At 35.1% G+C, this 22,924-nt stretch overlaps 3 protein-coding genes across 3 annotated transcripts in view; 1 reads left to right on the forward strand and 2 right to left on the reverse strand.

Annotated features, from left to right (window-relative positions):
* Positions 1 to 9,221: 9,221 nt before the first annotated feature.
* The window catches only part of LOC118267294 (ras-related protein Rap-1), a 37,939-nt gene continuing 24,236 nt past the window's right edge, over positions 9,222 to 22,924 (reverse strand). Inside the window, exons 2-3 of the mRNA XM_035581215.2 lie at positions 21,213 to 21,645; positions 9,222 to 12,240 (exon numbers count right to left, since the gene is read on the reverse strand). Coding sequence (XP_035437108.1) covers positions 11,923 to 12,240; positions 21,213 to 21,645 — 751 coding nt within the window. The 3' untranslated portion in view covers positions 9,222 to 11,922. The remainder of the gene's footprint in view (positions 12,241 to 21,212; positions 21,646 to 22,924) is intronic.
* LOC118280912 (uncharacterized) lies at positions 13,787 to 15,987 on the forward strand. The gene is made up of 2 exons (XM_035601304.2): positions 13,787 to 14,237; positions 14,414 to 15,987. Exons 1-2 carry the CDS (start codon positions 14,040 to 14,042, stop codon positions 15,791 to 15,793), a joined length of 1,578 nt encoding a protein of 525 aa, XP_035457197.2. The 5' UTR covers positions 13,787 to 14,039; the 3' UTR covers positions 15,794 to 15,987.
* Positions 15,977 to 18,097, reverse strand: LOC118280913 (uncharacterized). The gene is made up of 3 exons (XM_035601305.2): positions 17,610 to 18,097; positions 17,204 to 17,400; positions 15,977 to 17,000 (listed from the first exon to the last, which is right to left on the reverse strand). The coding sequence occupies exons 1-3, from the start codon at positions 17,738 to 17,740 to the stop codon at positions 16,024 to 16,026; spliced, it is 1,305 nt and encodes a 434-aa protein (XP_035457198.1). The 5' UTR covers positions 17,741 to 18,097; the 3' UTR covers positions 15,977 to 16,023.

A 22,924-nucleotide genomic window follows, 5' to 3' on the forward strand; every position in this document is an offset into this window, starting at 1 on the left:
ATTGTTTGTAACACTAGCAGCAACATAAAATAAATTAATTACCGTCAGTATACAAGAGCAATTTCGATAGAAGGCTTTCATCTTCAGAGAGTTAGCCAACTGCACAAAGCTGCCCGATACTCAAGTTGGCTCACTTACCTACACATAGGTAGGTACTTCGTTTGTTACCCAAACTCTTTAGATTAAAACCTGTTCTTCCTCGATTCAGTTTTTCTGAATAACATCTGGCCTTCACAAACTTTCTAGATTGCTTTTAATTTAAATTGGAAGTATAATTTAAGTGATTTTTAATCGACTTCAAAAATTAAAGGTTCTCAGTTTGACCGGAATGTATGTAAGTTTCTCCACCATTGTTTCGCGTTTTGATGCGGTTAGTATTTTTCATTTCACTTAGAAGAAGGCTTTAGGTATATTACCCGACTTACAAAATAGAGGTTCTCATAATTTAACGCGTGTTAAAACACATGTGTTGAAGATTTACTGTATACTCTATAATATTTTTCTCAGTACATCGCTTTTATGATTTACAGACTATTTTAGTTGTCAACGCAATACTGTTTGTGTTTAAAATGTTTATTGTGTTTCTTGTAGCTGCAATAGTTTTAATGTATAGCCTTTGTGTGCTGTTTATTGCTGTCGATAAACTATTTCGAGGCGATAATAAAATTTGGTCGTTATACAATGGAGACGCTTTTGGAAACAAATATTGTTGTTCTGTGCTGGTACTATGATTTGTACATATGTATCTGTAAATGTTTAACATATCTAGTTATTAATTTTGACATTTTGAATATGAATTTTTCTATTTGTATCAGGACTTTAATTACTTTTTTAAATGTAAGTTGTATTACTAAACGACTTTGTTAAATTTTGAATTTGTACGTCAGTAAGGGCAAAACATGTACCTAATGGACATTGAATTAAACAAATAACATTTTGTTTGCTTTCTGTATATATAACAGATGTTACTTATGCAAATAAATGATCGTCTCTTCTCAATCTTTTATTTAGCACATGGTTTATGTCATTTTGAAAAAAAAACTTTAATTATTTCATTGTAATTATCTATTATAATGTCGTTCTGTACAAACAATGAATACATCTTTAAGGACACTTCAACGTTACATTATATTATAAAGGTGAAGTGATTACATTAAATTATGATGCAATGTAACGGACGAGAACGAAAATGGCTCGCCATAATCGTCCCGTGTGACTCGAGTGATTATATCGATTGCGGCCTATCTGCGCTCAACAAGTGCGAGGGCAATGTACATGTACCTACTCTAGATACTGTCATCAGTTCATCACGCCACTTTTTTCTATACGCAAATATATTCACTACGTACTACATATAGAAACTGGTGATTTATCAAACACTACGGAATAAACGAACGGTGATTTTGTGAAATATTTTATGCCGCGTGCTTGTCATTTAATATTTTTGTACGAAACGCTTTCTGTTACTGAGTGACAGACAACTTATTTACTAATAGATGAAGACTATCTACATATAATTGATTTTTGTTGCTGTAGTGTAGTATATGAATAACTAATAGTTTTTCCGATTAGCAAAAGGGAATGAAAAAGGTGTGAGTACGAAGTCAATTGTAAGCTGCTCGTTTAAAACTTCCTATTACTATGAAAAGTATTATTATCTTTTTCGTATCGGAAAGTTTAAAAGAAAGTAGTAGATCAAGTAAACGTGATTCATCCAGTTACATCTATTTAAGTACAAAGTTTACCTATGCCCTATATTTAAAGTTAATATAGATACAAGTAAAGGTCACTTCTCGTAATACGTTGCGATTAAAAATATCGTGAAAGGTGCCGTGTAGTGTAATCTTCTAGTAATTTACTGCTCTGTGTGGCCTTGGTAGAGGATTCCTTTACTTAACTATCTTATTAAGAAAATTCTACGCTATTTTATACTCCTTACTTATCGTGATGAAACCGCAGTTTTTTGTACGGTACGTTTAAACCCTAATTAGAATTTCGTTAGCTTTTCTGCTAGTGGAATTACGAATAACTAGGTTCTACCAGCGGCTTCGTCCGTGTTTCTGTGGCATAAATGTATTACCCAAATCTGCTCATACTCTGTCTGTATACCAAAGTTCATCAAAAACCCTTCAGTAGTTTCAGCGTGTTTGGTGGACAAGTATCCATCAAACATCCAAACAAACAAACTTTCACATTTATAATGGTATAGTGTGATGTAAGGGCTGCCAAGTTCGATAATATTGGAATGCTTCGCCTATAAAAGAAGTGAGATCTAAATAAGTACCAAGTTCCATACACAGACCTCAGTTAAAAATGATATAACAAGTTGGCAAGTTTTCATACACTTTGTTATAAACCTACTAAAGTCAATGAGTATAATTGACAATAATTGTATATAATTTTCTATTAAAACTTGCCAAGTTATATCATTTTTAACTGAGGTCTGTGTATGGAACTTGGTACTTATTTAGATCTCACTTCTTTTATAGGCGAAGCATTCCAATATTATCGAACTTGGCAGCCTTTCACATTTATGTTTTGGGTGGGATTTCATTTATTTTTGTAAGGTTTATTTTCTTGTTTTCTTATTTTACTTTACTTTGACTAAATACAAACCTTCGTAACGAATTTTAGGTCGGTACGACCATTGGAAGATATAGATATTTTTTTTGTTTTAGTTCCTTAGGGGTATGAATTTACACCTTCATTATTTTTAAAACCGACTCACACTTGGCCATTTTCAGATTTTTTCCTTTACTTTGACCTAAAGACCTACCTCTATGCCAAATTTCAAGTCAATACGACCATTGGAAGTGGTCTAGGTTTTTGATGAGTGAGTGAGTCAGTCAGTCAGTCAGTCAGTGAGTGTATAGTAAAAATAGCGATTTTCTGATGTCAATATCTCTAGACCTACAATAGGTACATTAATGAAATTTTGTATTTTAGATAAGTAAGTAGATCTCGACAGATACTAGAAATTTCATATGCGTAGATAAAATAGATTTTGAGTTATAGGTGGGTCGAACTTGGCCCGAAATGGTTCGTGTAATATAACCCACGGCCGGTGTGTCGGTTTTTTTGCTCGAACTTGGCGGACACACTGCCGTGTGTCTAGATAATCTTTACTTATTTACGTTTACTATTGTATTTTGAATCTGCGTATAATTACGTCAAGTTAGGATGTTTTTTATTTCTGTTTCATATGTACGTCAAGTATAATTTTTTGCAATCCCACATCAAACTATAAAAAAGCGGATTAATTCTAAATAATGGAAAATTATTATACCGATCCCCTTTGTAAGTACCTAGTACTTACCGGGTTAGTGAGTACTACTAGGTAACTCCTACTTACTTACTAAGTACAGACCTCTCAATCTATCCGCACCTTTATAATAATAGTGACAATTTAATTTATCCTCTTCGAATGTCTCAGCCGCGAAATAGTTCCGAGTTTGATACGATTAACTCGATTTATGGGTGTCGTTGCTAAACTAAGTCGGTTTATCTTATAAATACACATCACTATTTGCCCAAAGTATATTGGCAGAAGGTGTTATGTGGGTGTTACACCCACGTCTATGGTAATACAGCTGATAAATACAAGAACTTAATGACAATTGGTGTTTGTAAGTATCTTTCTAAAAATTTCTAAGCATTGTCTTTTTCTTCTCCTTTATAATATCTTCTAATTTATTTCGTTGCGGGATCCAAGACAATCATTCATGTCCCTGGGACGCGCCGGACTTCAGTATTCCGGTGTTTTCATGGTATTATCTACTGTAGATCCTGGCTTACAGGAGTTGTAGCGGTATGGGAGGTTGTAGCGGGCTTGTCCCATTAAAAAAAGCATTGTAGACGACATAATTGTGTATATTCTCACAATATTTTCACTGGTTATAGTTTTGCCTATGGTATCTCATTATTATATTGAAATGATATAAAATGATTGACAAACACGGGCCGTATCATGACCTAATATGTTATTTTTTCAAATTCTTAATCTTATTCCAACGACAAGCTAATTTTGAGTTAGAAATTGCAGCACAGATTACCATAGTCTGGTGTTGGGCACATACAGCTAATTAATATGACGAGTAATTATGGCGCCGCGCCGGGCGTCCACTGGGCCGGCCAGGTTCCTAACACCCTCTTCGCATGCCACACGCGATTGGCCTCGATAAGCAAATAATTGCGATGCTAATGTTTCGATGCCTATCTCAGTGTACTTGTTTAATAAGTCACAGCTGTATATTTTGGCTGCAAATTAAAAAGGTAAATGTCTCGGCTCTGGCTATTCAAGTACATATTGAAATCGATACTATGCTATGGTAGAATAGGTGTAGTTATACAAAATTTTAAGATTACTTAATCTTTTATTTTTTTTGTCAATCAGTCTAACGCAAATCTTGTAAAACTTTTTTTTACCCAAACCAAATAGTAGATGCCTTAAATTACCAACGTGTGATGCGTAGGATGAATTTTAAAGAAAACCGCAAAAGACTTTACAGTTGAATTTTATTCCAAACTCGTTTATTATAAGCCCTTTTCAATTTATCGTTGCCACAACGTATCTTAAGCCGCAGTCTCAGATGCGAGCAACCACGTGGAATAAATAAATGTATACGCTTAATATTAAATGTGAATCTGAAGAATTGTATCCACAAGTGTGAAAGCTTTCGTAATTACAGTTTCACGCGTGGCACCCGGCACATACTGCCTGCTAACCGAACCGTATGGGAGGGTGTGGCATATCTGAGATTATCAGATTGTCAGTAACGAAGGCAATGCGTAAGAATTCTAAACGCGTGAATTTGTTGTCGCATTATTTTCACGGCTTGGCTAATCTGTGTACCATTAGAGTGCAGGAACATCCCGCCTTTCTATTGCCTATTATCACATCGTGTGTAAACGTTTTCATCTTGCGTTTCCACACCAGGGAGCAAGAGTAATAAATTGACCCTAATGCACGTTGTTTGATCTCCGTACAACTCTCGTCGCGCGTAAAACTTGTTGTGAACGAACGAAAACACGAGCGCTTGATTTTTTGAGTTACACAGTTTTTGCACCAAAGATATTTAATCAAATGGACCGTCCAATATGCCACGGTTTTCCGAGAACGTCGAGAGGAACAAGTTTATATCTAGATTAGGGAGTTCCCGATTCGAGATAATGCATGTCTCAAGTTCGCAATAACTATTCGTTTAGATTTAGACCGAAGTGAATGTAGTACGGTGTCTACGAATAAAATATTAGAATTACTTGAGGGACTGCATAACTCAAAGTTTGCAAAACAGTGGAGTACAATGAAGAGGTGAAAACATTTGATTTTATGACTGTATTGTAAAGTAGCATCCTTTGAGATGAAATGATTGGAAAAGTGCCTCCTATCAGAATTTAATATCAGGGCGTGAGACGATGAAGTGGGGGTTTTTATGTCTTCGGTTGCTAGTGACAAGATGAGCGATCAGTTGTCAACAACCGATGTTAAGCTGCTTTTAAAATGAGATGAATAAAATACTGCGGAAGTAAAAGGGTCGCGTAAAGAAGAAATTGAAAAATAGGTCGATTGAAACCTCTTGACATTATTGTGAACGTAATTTAAGATTTCCGGGTACGTATGCAATATTAGATACGATTAAGTACTTAGCGCATTGTTTAATAAAACTTGAGGAACATACCATAATATATTAAAGAACATTATTTGAATTTTCAGCTTCTTACGGCTATTGTCATATTGGTATTTGGTATGATAATATTGAAACAAATATGACATTCAGAAAGGAACAGCCGCAACTGTCCCAAGTCGACTATTTGTGAGGTGTGAAGTTATATATTCATTTGGTACGCCGTAAAAGGAACACGAAATCATAAACCGCACGTATTCAGACATTTATGACGGTTCCTAGTTAAATTATGACATACAGCCAGCCGTAAACATCTTGGATGACGAAAACCACGTGTAATGAACGCTGGCCTTTTACCGAAATGTAAATGAGGACACGATTTCTAGCCGACGAACGTCAGACATGACAGAATAGCCTATAGGAAGAGTCATTACTACGATACGATCCTAACTACTACTTACAGTAAATTATATTATTTATTTAACCCATTTATTTATTCTTATTTATATTATGATCGGGAATAACACATTTTTTTATCCCCGGGAACGCGGGCGAAGTCGCTCGCAGCAGCTAGTTCTTAATATATTCACTGATAAAAAAAAGATAAGTAAACAATATCTATAAAAATATTTATAGGAGAGACAAAATTCTTTTACCTACTAAAAAGTAGGTAGAGGCAGCAATTTCATTATTAAAACTTCAAAGTAAAAAATGCTCTATTTTTATTTAAGTTTTTATGTCCAAAAAGGTAAATTAGGTGAAAATTAAAAACGCAATTAACTGTCTTGTAGACGCGAAATGTTGGGACGGGTAGAACGTTGCGCCTTATTGCTTTTATTTTAGCGTTTAAAATTAATTGAAAGGGAAGGAATAATAAAGATTAGTTGGTATCATTGTTAAAAAGGGCTTTGAGGGTGAAACTTAACAACCTGTTTCTAACAATCTGGTATAAAAAGGTCATTAATTAAAAAAATACTTTTTGTGGATGATATCTTTGGGTAATTTGTACCCTACCTAATTTTTTTTAAGACCATTGCCCCTTTATGTACTCTTTTCGAAAATTTGTTTAATTTTTTTCTTGAGTGGAGACGATTTTGTAGTTAATGAAACTAATGTCTTCTAAAATCGAAGTTTAAGAATTACATAATAATAATTCGGATTGATGGACGTAGGTAAATAATATACGTACGCTGCAATTAGCAATTTAAAACAAATATAAATGTATAACTTCAGTGAGTAAACGTGTCGTGTTTCATTCGTCAATATCTGATAGAAAACAAAAAATAATGAATCTTTTTCAAACATGGAGCAGAACGTAAATGAACTCTTGTCAATCAAAATGGCGCAGAAATTAGTACGAATTGGTTTCTTTTAGTCAGTAAACAATGTAAAATTTCCCTTTGAGTTCATTTCATTATTTGTATTTAAGGAGCCGCCTACAGGTTTATTCGTCTACTATTCTCCGTGAACGATTAATCTGTCTCATAAAATATTTCTAACGCGTATTTTATTAAATAAAAAGATATAACCGTCATAGTATCAGAATTAATGGCCACATTAATTGTCGGCTGGCTCTGTTCCGACGGTTTAGTGCTGTGTCAGACGATCCTTCAGAGAAAACTTTCCGCGGAACCCCGCTGATAAGGGTCATTTAATTAAAAAACCTACTATAAACAAATACCCCGGTTTCCGTTCAATATTGAACTTTTCTATCCCGATACGAAACTTTGGAAAACGTCCAAAGAACTCTTAATATTTATTACTTTTTGGGAACGTTTCGTTAATTTCCTTTGATTTGTAATACCGAATATTCGCTGTAAACAATGTTTACGACCTTTGTAAAACCTTTTGTGTAAGACGTAAAGGAAATTTTCGCTGAATGTTATTACGCCGTTTGAATAAGCCTCATACAATTACTGTTTGAATTGAAATACTCAACTTTGCACAAGCTTTCTGGATATTGAAAGCACGTCTTGAAGGTGACGGGTTTATAGAATCAATCAACAAAGTTATTTAACTTGACAATTGAACGACATTCTTCGCAAAGATAAATTACCTTTGTAAATGGTAAAAGCAAGCGGAACGCAGAGCTCCGGCATTGTACGACTAGTTCACCACAAAGCGTGTTGTTTATTATGCATGCAAGTTTATGAAAAGAGTCTCCGACGAGGAGACGCGCGTTGTACACAACAATATTGTGAAATGTCAGATTTATACGGAAGTGCTACATTTGGAATTAAATAAAAGTTTTGCAACGCTTCAGTTAGTTGTTGACCGCGTTGTATCGAACGGCTGCGTCCATTGAATCAGAATGAGGGAAGCATTGTTCGCGGGTCTACGTGGCTACGCGACTACGCCTTGCTACGGATTTGCGCGCTAATCGGCTGTAGCACATGTGTTCGGATATTACGAGCGAACCGCGGTTCGTGCTGAGTTTCATAATGAGGCGATTAATGCTCAGTTATGCGCACATACATATGTGTAGCAGACGTTACTACAATTCATAATATAATGTGTAGACATGTACCATTTATATTTATACACATAACACCTTGAATGTATTATTATACAATATCGATAAAACGAAGGTTAAGGTTACACAGTGTTAAATAAATCTGTTATCTGGAAAGGCAATTTAGTACCTGTTGATATCTCTAAATACCCCGATCAAAGTTCCCTAAGGAATGCAATAATTCCTCTTTTTTATTCATTAGTGCGGAGTTAAAGCCCCTCGACCGGAATTGCCTCCCAGTGGGGGCGATTTATGTAGACTATAAACCTGACAATGCCACTTAACAGAACCTGAAAATCGTGCGATATTTTGGGAACATCGTTATTAAAAAAATGTAAGACTTTTTTATTACTAAGAAGAAAAACAGTATAAAATTTTGGTTTATAAATGTGGCTAAGATTTTTCTTTTACGTGAATTGTTTGGTGACAAAGGGTATGAGGATGGTTTCAGCGGTGAATGGAAAGTGTCTATGTTGGGTAAGGGAGGTATGGGCAGGCGGCAGGTGGGCGCGGCGGGCGGTGGGAGGGTATCGATCGCACGCTGCGCAACAAGTGTCGCGAGGCGTCTGCTGCGTGCCGCCGACACGCCGTCGCACGTCGCACGCACTCGTCCGACACGTGCGCGGCGCCTGCACTGCATGACACGAGACACCAAAGAGCACATTTAGCTGTGACTTAACAACTAAATGTACTACAATACATTGCCCTGTTACCTAGTTGTGTACAGAACTTACGACTTACCTGAACTAAACTCCGACACCGCGCCCCAATCCTCCCGACGATCTGCTTCCGTTGCAATTTCACGTTCGCAATCTTAAGCTTTCCATCCTTTGTCTCCTCACTCTTGGCTGTACTCTTTGCGAGTTTGAGAGGACACTCGAAAGTAAAAGCCCATTAATCGAATTATTTTTCTTTGAAAGTATTCTAGTTACGCGCTCTGGACACGATCGTCTTACTTTGTCCTCTAACAAACCGAATTATAAAGTTAAACTGTCTTTCTTAGTGTTCAGGGAAATAAAGTCCTTGTATTTTTCCGTTTTTCTCTTAAAAGTAAAATGTAAGTGTTTATGAGAACAAAATCACTGTTTCAGAAGTTAGTTATTTTATTCAGAGACAATTGTATTACATCGGTACAAACGTTGAAAGTTAATTCCTGTATTTGAACGACGTAAATATTAAAAGTAATACATTAGATAAGTAGGTAACTATTAAATTGAGTGGTAAATGAACATCTATACACACACTACACATGTCAAATCCTTCTGTGCTAAGTTTCACGAACAGTTCCTATATATTTATACAAAGGATCATAAAAAATGTCTTAGATCATAATATGTTGCTATGTATTAACTTCCACAAGTAAATGTGCAGACCTCTGCTATAAGTACGTCAAGGTACAAACACCGATAGACCACATATTTCCTGAAAAACTATCATCTATTATTCAAATTTAATAATAAATATAGATTATATCTACCTGTCTTCTAATAAACTAACATTAAAACTACGTTATGTTTTTGAAACGCAATAGAAGGAAGCGAACACATTTCTCTTTTCAAGCACAATTTTGGATATTTGGACATAAATATTTTTAAATTCATAACAACAAAATCTACGATTTCTACCAACTAAGAAGACTAATCTTTTAAAAAAGGCACATCCATATAATTTGAAATATTAGAATGTAATTAAGAATAACATTTCCTAGTTGTATCCTCGATGAAAGTAAAACATAATTGCAAATGATAAAGCATAGAACAATGCATTTTTAAAATGATTACAGTAATCAAATTTAGCGTAACCTAAGTAATTAATTTACTCTCAAGAGGTCCCGATGAGATTAGGGTTGCAGCTTTTACTGGGGAACAGGTTTCGTGAATTAATTTTACCTTTTATCGGATTTGGCCAAACTAGTTTGGTAGTATTAAGTTTAAGTTTTAATAGATTCTCAACTTATTGACAACCCTGATCCCACCTTAAGTATACACAAGTTTATTATAATCTTAAATGATGATAACATAAGTTCAAGTTCAATGAATAATGAAGTCTATAATCAAGTTATTTTGAAACAAAGCAATCTGTGTTATATAGGTTTAGAACTGTAAACATTAAAACTATCGATATAGCAAGAAAAATAAATATACTCATGCCTAGATCATTTTGAGCCAAACAATATTTATTTTAAATACGCGACAAGCACTTCTTATTGCAACTAATCTTAAATTGAAATAGGGTTGCACGTCGAATTATTTTATTGTTGTTTCAGAAAGTAAAAAGTACTCACATTCAGATAACAGAAGGAATAGAGAGAGAAATTTCCGTCTTAATGTTAAAGTTATGATAAAAGTTTTACCTACAATATAATGCTTAGCTGAAGTCAGATAATAGAACAAGTCAAACAACGACAACTTACAAGTCTGTTAAATCTAATACACACTGAATGAATTATTTTATCGATTAGTTACAATATTGATATAAGATCCACAAATTCATTAATACTGTTTGGCAAATGGAATGTTTACGTACACATAGAGCATTATTACCGTTACATTAAGTAATCGGATAGCCGTTGTTACCTCATTTGGGGTTGTAACACACCCTCGTTAGGTCATTATTATTTCCGAAGTAATTTATATAACGAGATCATCGTACATACATAGGCGTGCCTCTGACGAGTGTGGCCTAAGACAGACCGATACCGACTTATTACCTGCTTGTTATGATATCGTGGAACTCAGTCGTGTCGTGACTCCTCCCTCACAAGTCTACGTCTTACCTTACCTATAAGTTAGAATATACTATAATCCTAGAGTATAAACCAGTCACGAATACCCGTCACTTCTACATTATCACTTTGTCTACATTGTCACTCTGTTACACTAGAACCTTAAGTTTAAAAGTTTTCTGTATGTTGGCGTTATTTCCACTACTTATCTAGTTACACATATAAAGTAGAAACATCACGAAGGAATGGACAAATCTTAATGGGTCTAAGTATATCACTTAAGAAACGTTTTTATTGCCTAACATAATCGTAAATTTGTGGAACGATGAACTGGGCGGGGCGAGACAGATGGCGTCTGCTCGTGCAAATTATTTCATCAACCATATATTACAAGTACTCATATTACATTTGTGATGGACATTAGATAAATTGATTACTTTATTTTACTATGATTAATTATTTTTGCAAGTGTTACAATTCACATAGAAATAGTTTATTAATCGGGGCTATTATAATTATGTAGAAGATTGAATAAAACAGCGACGACAGAGAATTTTCATGAACATCTAATACAAAGTACTCTTGCGGTCCGTGCCTAAAACTACCACCCCCAATCACTAGCAAGAAGGCTGTCATGAATAAATTTAGTGCGGTGTTTCACTGATCCAACTCACTCTACGCCCAAAACCGTCAGCCCATAAATAATTGTTTTGTTGGTTCGATGTTACGGGATTTTATTTATTTTTATTCGCTGTCGTATTTGATTTATGTTGGCTAAATAGATTTTCACTACAGGTCATTCACAAAAATCCACGTTATCTAGATAAGTCACAAGAAAAGACTTTCGAGGGATCTTTTTATACAGTTTGACCTTTTATTTATAACACGATCAATTTCTTCAGTGCAGTGATTAGAAATGCCCTTTCTACGTACGGACTAAAGAGCAAATACAAAGTCCACTTTAATTAGATTTATAAATAGTTTTATCGGTACGTATAGAAAATTCGAAAGTTACCCGAGATCCTTAACTAACACTGAAAAGATCGGCGCGCGCGTCTTGTCTAAGAGATGACGCAAGAGTTACGTTTACTGTTGTGTCGCTCGCGGATTTGTTGCAGGTGTGCGAGCTGAGCGGGCGACGGCACGTGGGGCGCATTCGCAGGCGGGGTGGGGCTCGACCCCGGGGGTCCCTGGGGCCCAGTGGGAAGCGACTGCCGCCGCCGCCGACGCAGCGCAGGCGACAGGTTGTACTTCACCTTGGCCTGCACCAGTAACTCCTTGAAGATCTGCGAGACATTCACGTTGTCCTTCGCCGAAGCCTCAACGAATCCATTCTCCCAGTCCACAGTCACCACTGATTCCGTTGTGTGAAATTCTACCTGTAGGACAAATCATACTTTGTAATAAAAATTAGTATATAAGTTTACCTATTTATTAATATTTCTGTCGTATTTGAGATCAGGAGCAAGTGTATGTATGTTTAATATGTCGCATTTACTTTAACCTAAACTTCCGATAAAATCGTAGATAGTTTTTTGCCTAGCTATAAAAACTTTTCGTATTAGTCGACATATAATTTAATCTGGAACCTTTCAAAAGAATTTTACCTATGTTGCAAATATCGAAGACGCCATATTGCTGCGTCACCATTTCACGAAGCTTTTTGCCTTTAATTTCAGTAAATGTGAATCAGCGAAAATGTCGTCCGTTTCTAATTCCAAGCTATATTTAGATGAATTAAAATAGAAGTAAGTAATTTGAAACTAAATACATATTACCTCGGAGAAAATCCAATAAGAGCAATGATTGCAAAGATTTTTGGTATTTTTACTTTGCATTGTATTGAAGTTTGAAGTATTTATACAAAATAAGAAACCCTTGATGAATGGAAAACTCGTTACAAACTTCTTGGAAACCACGCGAATATTTAGAAGGCATTTTCCGTGATCAAAGTTTTACGAATAAAGTCGTCGGTAATTAGCATATCTTTGTCGGGTATCGACTTCTGTTTCACTTAACCCAAATGAGTTTAGTACAGATTTATTACGCTAAGTTTTGTTTTATGACTTAAGTTTAAAGTATTCTCCAAATATGTGCGCCGAAACTACACGAGATACACCCGACTCACAGTTTTGGCTTTAATCAGACTTGCGAATATTTCACCGAAAAGTCAAACTCGTTAAAAACTCCTTATGTTTCAGTTTTAAAATCCAAAGTTAGGTCGCAAAATAACTCGGTGTTCTAGTATCTGCAGAGCTATAATAACGAAGCAACTGGAAGAGTTATCGGTATAATCGTCAATAAAAGCGAAAAGTCAGTCGACTACGAATCTCCATTAGAGCGTCTGTTGTGTTCAATAAAACAAGGTTATGGTAGTGCGAAGTGGAGGCGGCGCGGCGCGGCGCGGATATTGGCGAGTCAGCGGAGGCCTGGGGCTATTGTGCGCACTGTTCCGCACACAGCTATCGCGGCTTCAGCGAGACGTGTTCCGGGAGGACAAACTAACTTCGTCACGTGGCTTATGAAATATACATGCTGCCGGCAAAGCATTTAATACTCTCCCCGAGTTCCAAGGTAATCTCTGCGAACACAGTTTCGAAATTCTCTGATACCAAATTAAATTAAGCCGATTTCGTTCCATTGCCACACTGTGTATTTTGCATTATCGATAAAGTTCTTAAAAACGCTGTTGTTTTTCATTAAAACTGTTCCTTTTGGTTAGAATATTTATGAAAACAGTTGAATAATTTGAATGTACTTTATTTCCAAAATCCCCCTTTGACTTTAAACCACAGACCTTGATTCGTTCGACAGTTTTATTTTGTTTTCAAATACTGAAGAAATTAATGTGATTGTCGAGAGAGCAGTATTAGCTTACATTACATACAAGTCTCTATATACACACACATTACACAACACAGTATAATAGGGAATATGCAGACAATTTTTTTATTTTTTTTATTCAATTTTCACTTCATTTTGATGTAGAAAAAAAATAAACCATAGCTGTAAGAGTAGTAATTACTTTTTTATAAAATTTTAAAAATAGTGGTTTAATTTGACGAGTTCAAACGCTCCTATTTCTCGCGCGCTTGATGCGTGACGTCATAGGGCACACCTGTCATTGTATTGTTTGTTTACATTGAGAGTTTGATAGATAACAACACGCGTAATAATCATGGAAGAAGAAAAAAAGCCATTTTATAGATATTGCATGGTACCAATGTGTCCTAACAATATAAAAAGTACACCAGATAAAGTGTTTTTTGCTGTTCCGAGAGATCCGAACATACGTAAACAATGGTGTGAGGTTATGCGAAGAGAATATAATGTATCTTCAATATCGCGTTTACATTGTTGTGAAGATCATTTTAATGTAAGTATTATATTTGGACAAATAACATCTTGTAGTGTTCTAGAAATTTCTAGGTTACAGAACTTTATTTAAGTTCGTAACCTTATTTACGAATGTCATAACATGTTAGAAGATTCTTCATCTGAGCTATTTCTACTTATCCTAAGATGCTTCACCAAGTGTTGTGTTTATTTCAGATCAAAGAAGATACAGTAAATTATATTAAATACAAGCTCATGAAGGAACAAGGCGAAAAAGTTAAATTATTCTTAAATAAAGGAGTTATGCCTCATAAATTTCAATGCCAAAAACGAAATGCACCAGGACCACAGGAGAGAATGTATGATTCTAAGAAGAAAAGATTATCACTTATAAATGAATCTTTCTCCGAACCTGAAGTCAACAGTGAAAATGTTTTAGAACGTGAAACTTCACAAACAAGTTATTGTGATGCCGGACCAAGTACTTCCTATATTCAAGGCTGTGAAAATGATCCAGTGAGGCCTAGTACCTCTGTTATGGATTTGTCTGTAATAGAGCCCAGTACATCCCATGTTGAAGTCTCTACTAATACAGAAAACTTCCTTAGTGACAAGTGTGTGCAAATAAATATGAGACCAAACTTCAGAAGTAAAAGTGTTCAAGTTAATTTAACAACAAAGAAGACTAATGTAGCTTTATCTCCTGTTCCCCTTCCATCACAAAATATTGGAACTTCACCAATAAAACCTGCAACAGCTGCGGTAAAAAGAAATTTATTTCCTACTAAGTCGGATACAACATCTATTTCTTCCATTTCTTCACAGATATCTCAAGATTATGAACCCTGTAGCTCATCTGACTTAAGTTATTGTGTGCAAGATGAATCAGCAGATTCAGATGATGAAAAACATTTTAAAAATGTAATGCGCAGTAGTATGTTAAGTGCCATAGATAGAGAACCCAAAATGTTACTAGGATTACATAAACAGTCATATCATTTAATAAAACTATTAAGTGAAAACATTCCACTTCCAACTGTAGACATATTAATAACACTTAAGAAATTGAAGTTAAATGAATCTTTTGGCATACTTGCTTTACATTTTGGCTACTCACAGAGCACTATCAGTAGAATATTCAATAAAAGTTTACCTTTAATCGCATCAAAAATGAAAGACTTGATTGTGTGGCCAACACCAACTGAGGTATATAAAAATTTACCTATATCATTTAGAGCTAGGTATTCAAATGTTATTTCTATTATTGATTGCTTTGAAATCCAGATTGAAAAACCTTCCGATCCAGTCCACCAATCACTTACTTGGTCACAGTACAAAAAATGTAATACATTGAAGTATTTAATTTCATGTACACCAGATGGGTTGATTAATTTTATATCCGATGGATATGGTGGAAGAGCTACAGATGTCATGATAGTGCAAGACTGTGGTTACTTAGACTGCTTACCTCCAAAAAAGCAGTTATGGCGGACAGAGGGTTTAAAGACTTATCACATTTACTGGGAGCCAGAGACTGTACTCTCGTCCGGCCACCTTCTGTTTCACAGTCCAACCCAAGCACCAAAGATGAAGTAAAGCAGTCAAAACGAATAGCAGCTTTGAGAATTCATGTTGAACGTGTAATAAATAGATTAAGAGAGTTTCATATGTTACTGCCTCATGCTTGTGTAGACTATAATTTAATACCTGTCATTGATGATGCAATAACATTGGCATGTGGTTTGGTAAATATTCAGGATGTTTTAATAAAAAAATGAATTAAGAATGCATTTGTTTTATTTCAGATAAAGTAAAAGTACAAGTTTTTACAATTTACCTATTTTTGGGAAAATGGCTTGATGCCAAAACAGTGTGCATTTTTCTATTATTGTTTCACACAGTTGTTTTTTATATTCCACCTCTATAATATTTACTTTCTTAGAGGTTTCAAAATTATTGTCAGCAACACAAAAAAGACCCTTACTTTTATTTCCAAAATGCATCTGAAGTTGTAGTTGTGCCATATATTTTGGAGCCACTTCACTATTGCTGTCAATATAACGGCTCAACGCTTTTTCTGATGATGGGCATTTAATTTCTATGCTGTACACAGTACTTTCCCCATCTGGAGAAGCCCCCATTATAGGATGAGCCGCATTTAATTTTAAGCCACACTTATTTATTTTTATTTGTTTAATTTTCTCTACTTCTTTTAATACCTGACTTTCTAAAAATCGCCCCCTTTTCATAGCTTCTGTGTCCTTTAGTTTGGTTGCTCCCAATATGTTCTCCGTTAAGGAACCATCCAGAACTTTACAATGTGCAGCCTCATATGCCTTAGAAGCTGTGATTCTTCCATATCTTAGCTCATGCCATAATGGACAGTCATTTTGGTCTTTAGTTATCAATTCAGCTTGTTCGCATGCTTCTGTACTCATTACCAGTTTGCAATATTCAACAAACTCAACAGGGTTTGTAGCCTTGCTTGCAAGAATTAAATGATGGATCGACAGTCTCTCTGCATTGTTTGGAGATTGATAAAATTTCATCAGATGATTATTTGTATCACCAACACTCACACAATTATTTTTTACTACTGTTAAAAAATTGCCAGTGCTTGAGGAATTTGATGCGGGATTCACTTTAGGTGCTTTGCAAATATCTTTTGCTTTAATAAACTTCAAGCTAGTACCAACTGAAGAAAGCTTGGATTTTTTCCAATAACACTCAATGCTTGTACTTGGAGGATCTTCACTACGTCGGTGAAGCCATGCTAAAAATGCAATAGCATGTTTACATCCTCCTAAAACAAAAGAATAAAATTATGTTTTTTACACAATATATCATTCTGGTAGTAATGGTTAACCTAATGGTGCTATAAGTTCTTGACTTCATAATAATTTGACAATCTTTATGGTTACATATGACTTATGACTGTCAAGAGTTTTACTTAGATAACAAGTATATCATCAGCCACAAACACAAAGTAAGTAAAAGAGATCGTACCTAAGTGTGCTGCGCAATCCAGACATTCCACAGAAATTACAGTTTCTTCAGCTTCATCACATACAGCTTGTACTGCATATGACTTCTGACGAACATTGTGCTCTGGTGTGATGCGAGCTTTCACTACACATAAGTTCCCTTCTCGTTTAATTTGTACATATCCTACAGCTGAATCGCCGTATGATTCTCGTTGAGACCTGTAATAAACAATAATCTAGGTTTACTTACTTACCTACTCTCATAAAAACATGCGATTGATTGTATAATCTAATTCATACGTGTTTTAATAAAGTATAATGAATGTAAACAACATTTGAGGTTATATTTAGGGAAATAATTAAATAAGTGCACGTATGCATAAAAACAGGTTTACTAGTTTAAAAATACCATGTTTGACAATAATTACCTTGCAGCTTTTACTCCTTTAACCTCAGCAGATGTAAAATCTGGGTTTGACGCAAAATATGTGGTCATCATAAATGCATCTATTTTTGGAAGATTATCCGACTGTGCTTTCACAAAACCGTTGTCCGTCATTGCTATTGATGATGCTTGATATTTCTATTTTAGAAAACTAAGCTAGTATAGAAATACAACCAATTTTTCTCTCAAAGTTCTCAAACACAAGCTGTACCTCTACCATGAGTTGACACTTTGACAGACAGTTTAGTTGGTACACGTGACTGACTGACAGGACGATAATGTGCCCTATGACGTCACGAGGCGTTTTACAAATTTGAATTACGCGCGTAAATTTTTCACTTTTTGATTTAAGTTTTAAATAATTAAATGCATATTAAATTAGGAAATAACGAATTGAGTGTAATACTGCGACCTTAAAAGCTTAGGGAAAAAAAAATCAGGCCATTTTATTTTTTATGCATATTCCCTATTCACTACAATAAAATATTTAATTAAATAATACAAAGCGAACACATGTATAGACAGTTTGCAAAACAATTCTAAACAGACAATGTGAATTAAGTAGTTTACAGACTGACGGTACAAAACTAGCTTTGTAAAATGTTTCATGAAAATTCGTACAACATGTGGCAAACAGAGCTACTAAATAGGTCGGCTATACAATAATACGAGTTGCCTAGGAAAGTTGTAGATAGCCTGTAAATTGTACGACGTGCCTGACAATAAGCACTCCAGTCGAGTTTCATCAAATTAAATTACCTTCTGTTTCACACATTGCGTGTAAATTTTGTATTGAAATACTGAATTCTAGCTAGATCTCTCTATTTCCAGTTTTATTTGGCTGTAGTTTCATTTTGATGTAATTGTATTTTGTTGATAAATTGGATCAGTAAATCTTTATTTGGTAAATGATGAAATTATTTCATTGCTATTCACTACACATAAAGTTTTGAATGATTTAAAAAATGAAAACTGTTTTGTTTTATTTGATATAGTCACATTATACCAATTATTTATAATAGTTATTCGTATTACATTAAAAAAGTAAATAGGTAGGTGTTTAAAAAGTATGAATGAACAATTATACAGACGGAAAACATTGCCATGCCAATGCGCATTCATTGCACAATACAAATAAAAGCAAACCCTATTTTGTATATTAACAAAGAATCAATTTATTTGAAGAAAGAGAAAACGAAATTGCTAGTTCTATAAATTGTTAGGGTTCTGCGCGAACCATTTAATTTTTTAATTGGTATTGTATCGCGAGAAGCATTGTTTTCACTCGCTGAAGTGAAAATACTTTTGCTAAGCGTTTTGTGTTCCGGGGACAGAGCTTTGCTTTGTAGATCCCATTCGATGTTACTGAACTATTTCGTATTGCCTTCTCTAATAGGACAAAAGTGAAGGTATTAAACTCTATGCTCGTATACCTATGTATGTAGTTAGCTATAGCTAAAAATAACATATTAAAAAGATTTTAATTTGTTTACGTAAAATTAGTGAATGAATTAGAATTATATATTTACATGCTATGTTCCAAAGATTTGATTTAAAATAAAAATTGATTGAATATGTACAATGAACTCATACATCGGATGCAGACATGCATATCTTTATTATACTAGTTCTTGTATCGTATTATAAAGTTATACAAACAAAACTTTCTACACAAGAAAGAAAACACAGGGTAATGTCTAAGTCTTTTCCGGGTTACCGATGCTTCGGCTCAAACTAGGATTAAGAAGAAGGTGATAAATAGTCAGTAAAATCTGGCATTCCCTCTCGCCACACCCAAAAATGGGTGATCTAATTAAATCAGCTATAAAAACAAAACAGACTGACGGACTGTCAATATGAATGCAAACAATGATGATTAAATAATTAAAATTAAACAACGAAAACGGCAAGAACCTCCTTTTGTTTTGATTGTTCCAACCTACCTACCTACTAATGTTTTTGTTTTCGTATTTTCCCAAATTTTTCCTAAATTTTAATTTCCGTTAAGGATATCTTTAGATAACGTGTTTTCCGCTTCATTGTGATGAAAAAAATGATTGTGAATTATTTAAGAGATTCTGAAGATCAAATATTTTTGAAAAATTTTAGAAATAATTTTAGTGGTAGTCTTGCGGTAGTAATTTTTACATAAGCCAGTGTTACAATAGGGATGATCACGGCGTATGAAAATTAAATAACTATTTAGTTTGTCCCTTAGGTGATAAGAAAATATTAAACACGTATTTGTTTTTATTTTATCGTATAAAAAAACTAAAATTACATAAAATTAATCAAAGTTTAGGAGTGCGAGCTAACTACGTCACTATTGAGTATAAAACGTTCTCAAAAGTGACGTCACGCAATATATTTATATTTCTAATCATCGAAAACATCGAATAAAATGATATCATTGAAAGCACTTACGTCTGTGAGAAAAAAAAATACCTTCTGATAGACAGACATTAAAAAAATTGTCATCTACGCTATGATAATGTAAATTCTCAATTATATTATGTTAGGTACCGCATAGCAGAGCTAACTATGACAAACTACATGATTCACGTTAGCTTAATCACTTCGTAAACAATATAAATCCTTTGTTTGAAACATAAACACATTGTTTGTTACTTAATGTTCAGCTTTCGCAATAGTTACTACTTTATATTACATGTGTGTGCTTTGCTGTACGTTTTGTGCCACAGTTATATTTTATGTCTGATATTAAAACACAATTTAATGTATGCCAATGTATACATTCTCTCCGAGTTCATGCAAGAAATAATATTTGAATGACAAATGTCAGTATGTAGTTTCTTTTAAATCCAAATAAGGAAACTTGTTTCTGTAAATGCAAGCCTTAATAAACCGTCGTGCATCATTTCGAGAGGAACATTTCAGTTGAGCTCGCGACATCCGGGGAGTGTCTAAGTACCTCGGTTGTTAGGTTTCCCTCCGACCTTTCGCTCACATATTGCAACTCTTGACATCGCGGAAATTCAATTTTCCTCACAACACGTTAGAAACGACTTCATAGTAAATGCACAGTCAAATTCTCGAGATCGTTTTAAGAGATTTGCGATGGTTATATTATTTGGTACGTATTTTATTTGCACTCGGTTATGATATGCGGTTTTCAATTACAGGTTGTGTATTACGAGGCTTGTTTGTAAACTGATACGTAACAAATTTCGGTAAGGCAAGCTTTTATTCAACCGAATTCGTTATTTGTAGATACGAGGAGATTTTGTACAGCTTACAGCCGATAGATTTCTTTGAATATTTGAACAAATCCCTCCGGGTTATGTGATACGTGACACTCGCTTGATCCGTTTCACCCGTCACTTTGTTATCTAGCCTTCATCACACTAAATTGTATAGCTGTATATTGTAAACACAGATACCAAAAATACCTAGCACATTTTGGACAAAAAACTAAGGATATGATGTGAAGAAATGGTACCTAAAATTACGGACGACTATCTATTATTTGAGAAAGACGTCTCTTGACAATATCATGTGAGGTACAATGAAACCTCATTTCAAGATATTGCGATTGATCTCTTTGACATAGAAGTGAATCGCTTACCTGTCTCGCGCCAGTTTCCGCCAGGTCCACTTTATTGCCGACCACGACAATGGGGACGGCCGTGCTGTCTTTAGTTTCATGAATTTGATCTCTCAAAGTCCTCACTTCTGTGAAGCTGTTGGCGTCAGTGATATCGTATACGAGAATGAACGCGTCAGCGGACTGCATAGACAACGTCCTCATTGCAGGGAACTCGTAAGCCCCTGACGTGTCTAGTATGTCGAGCGTTAGTCTCACGCCGGACACGTTAAAGTCCCCGTGATGCATTTCCTCTATGGTCCGCTTGTACTTTGGCGAGAACGTGTTGTATAGAAACTGTGATATGAGCGAGGACTTGCCAACTTTCGCAGCTCCTAGTACTACTATTTTATGTCGCACTGCGTTGTTGGTGAGATTTCCACTGCTGGATACGGTGTCCTCCGTCCGCTCGGTCCTGGAAATAAAAACATATTTACTGCCTCGTACGACAATATTATGTTAGGTAACATGAGATTTGATGTAAACCTGTTTTATGGCCGGCTTATACAGGTGGTGTTATCATACACAAGTGAATGTTATTTATCAACAACATGAAAACAGATCACTAAATTTAGACTGAATAATATAACGGCTGAAATATATCCTCCCATAAATACGACAACGTGTGGGATGTATTTTGCAAACAGAACGATAATCATGCAAATCAAGTTCGGGGCTTACGATACGGCGAGTTCTTCGAGTATGGCCTTGCGAGCGTGTCTAGTAACATTCATGTAGGTGTTAGATAACTAGGCAAGGGCACTAGACCCTTATCAACGGAACTTGGCCGCATATGGCGCAGCTAATTGACAAACGGGTAAATATGTGTAATAATTAGCGGAGCGCTGTACAATGTGTACAGAAGGATGGAAAAATTCTGTCACATTATGAATTTTTATCAGAAATAAGATACCTGGAATATCAATATCAACGTGTGTCATTAATATAAATTAGATGTGTCATCAGCTTATCGGGGGATCGATCGGTAATGGCGTTTACTACGTACTGTTTGTGTTTTTATTTGTTGACAAGTTATTATGGGCGTACTTGTCAGTACTTGTTGGTGTGTTATCCCAGTGTCAGGTATGTAAACATTATGCCCGCTTGCAACGACACTCGAGTGGTATAAACGCCCGATTCAAGAGACATTGTGGCTTCTAACCTCTCCACGTCGCATTGACCTATTTCCTTGGATTTACTCTTTGTCTTGCGTGGGATGACAAATATATTGGTGTACACAGGATTGAATATATATTCTTCGTTCAGTATACTAATATACAGTCTATTTTAGGCAAAGAAGTCAGCAATATGAATGAGCTGGATGAGACGGATTATAAAAAAGCAATTTGGTTTTTAGCATATTTTGGTTTGAGAAGGTTTAATGTAATTTAATTTGGCGTCTACCTTTACAGACAGACAGTCTAATAAATTTTATTTTCATCTAAAACAACGCAATAACAAATAAATCATTTGAACGAAAACATTTCAACAATGTTTCATAATAAAATGGCGGTGTATTGAAGTTGAACAGTTGTGAACGCGTTAGATAGTTAATGCTTTGAATAGGAGTATATAGCGGGGAAGTTATTCCTTTGTCAGCTGGTGTGACGGTGGCTAGTTAGATCGTTCATTATTATCAGAAATATTTCCGCTCGTGTTGATTGCGCTATTGTGTTCACACCTTCGTCTACACA

This window comes from Spodoptera frugiperda, chromosome 23, assembly GCF_023101765.2.
Source record: "Spodoptera frugiperda isolate SF20-4 chromosome 23, AGI-APGP_CSIRO_Sfru_2.0, whole genome shotgun sequence".
NCBI classification, from domain to species: Eukaryota; Metazoa; Arthropoda; class Insecta; order Lepidoptera; family Noctuidae; genus Spodoptera; species Spodoptera frugiperda.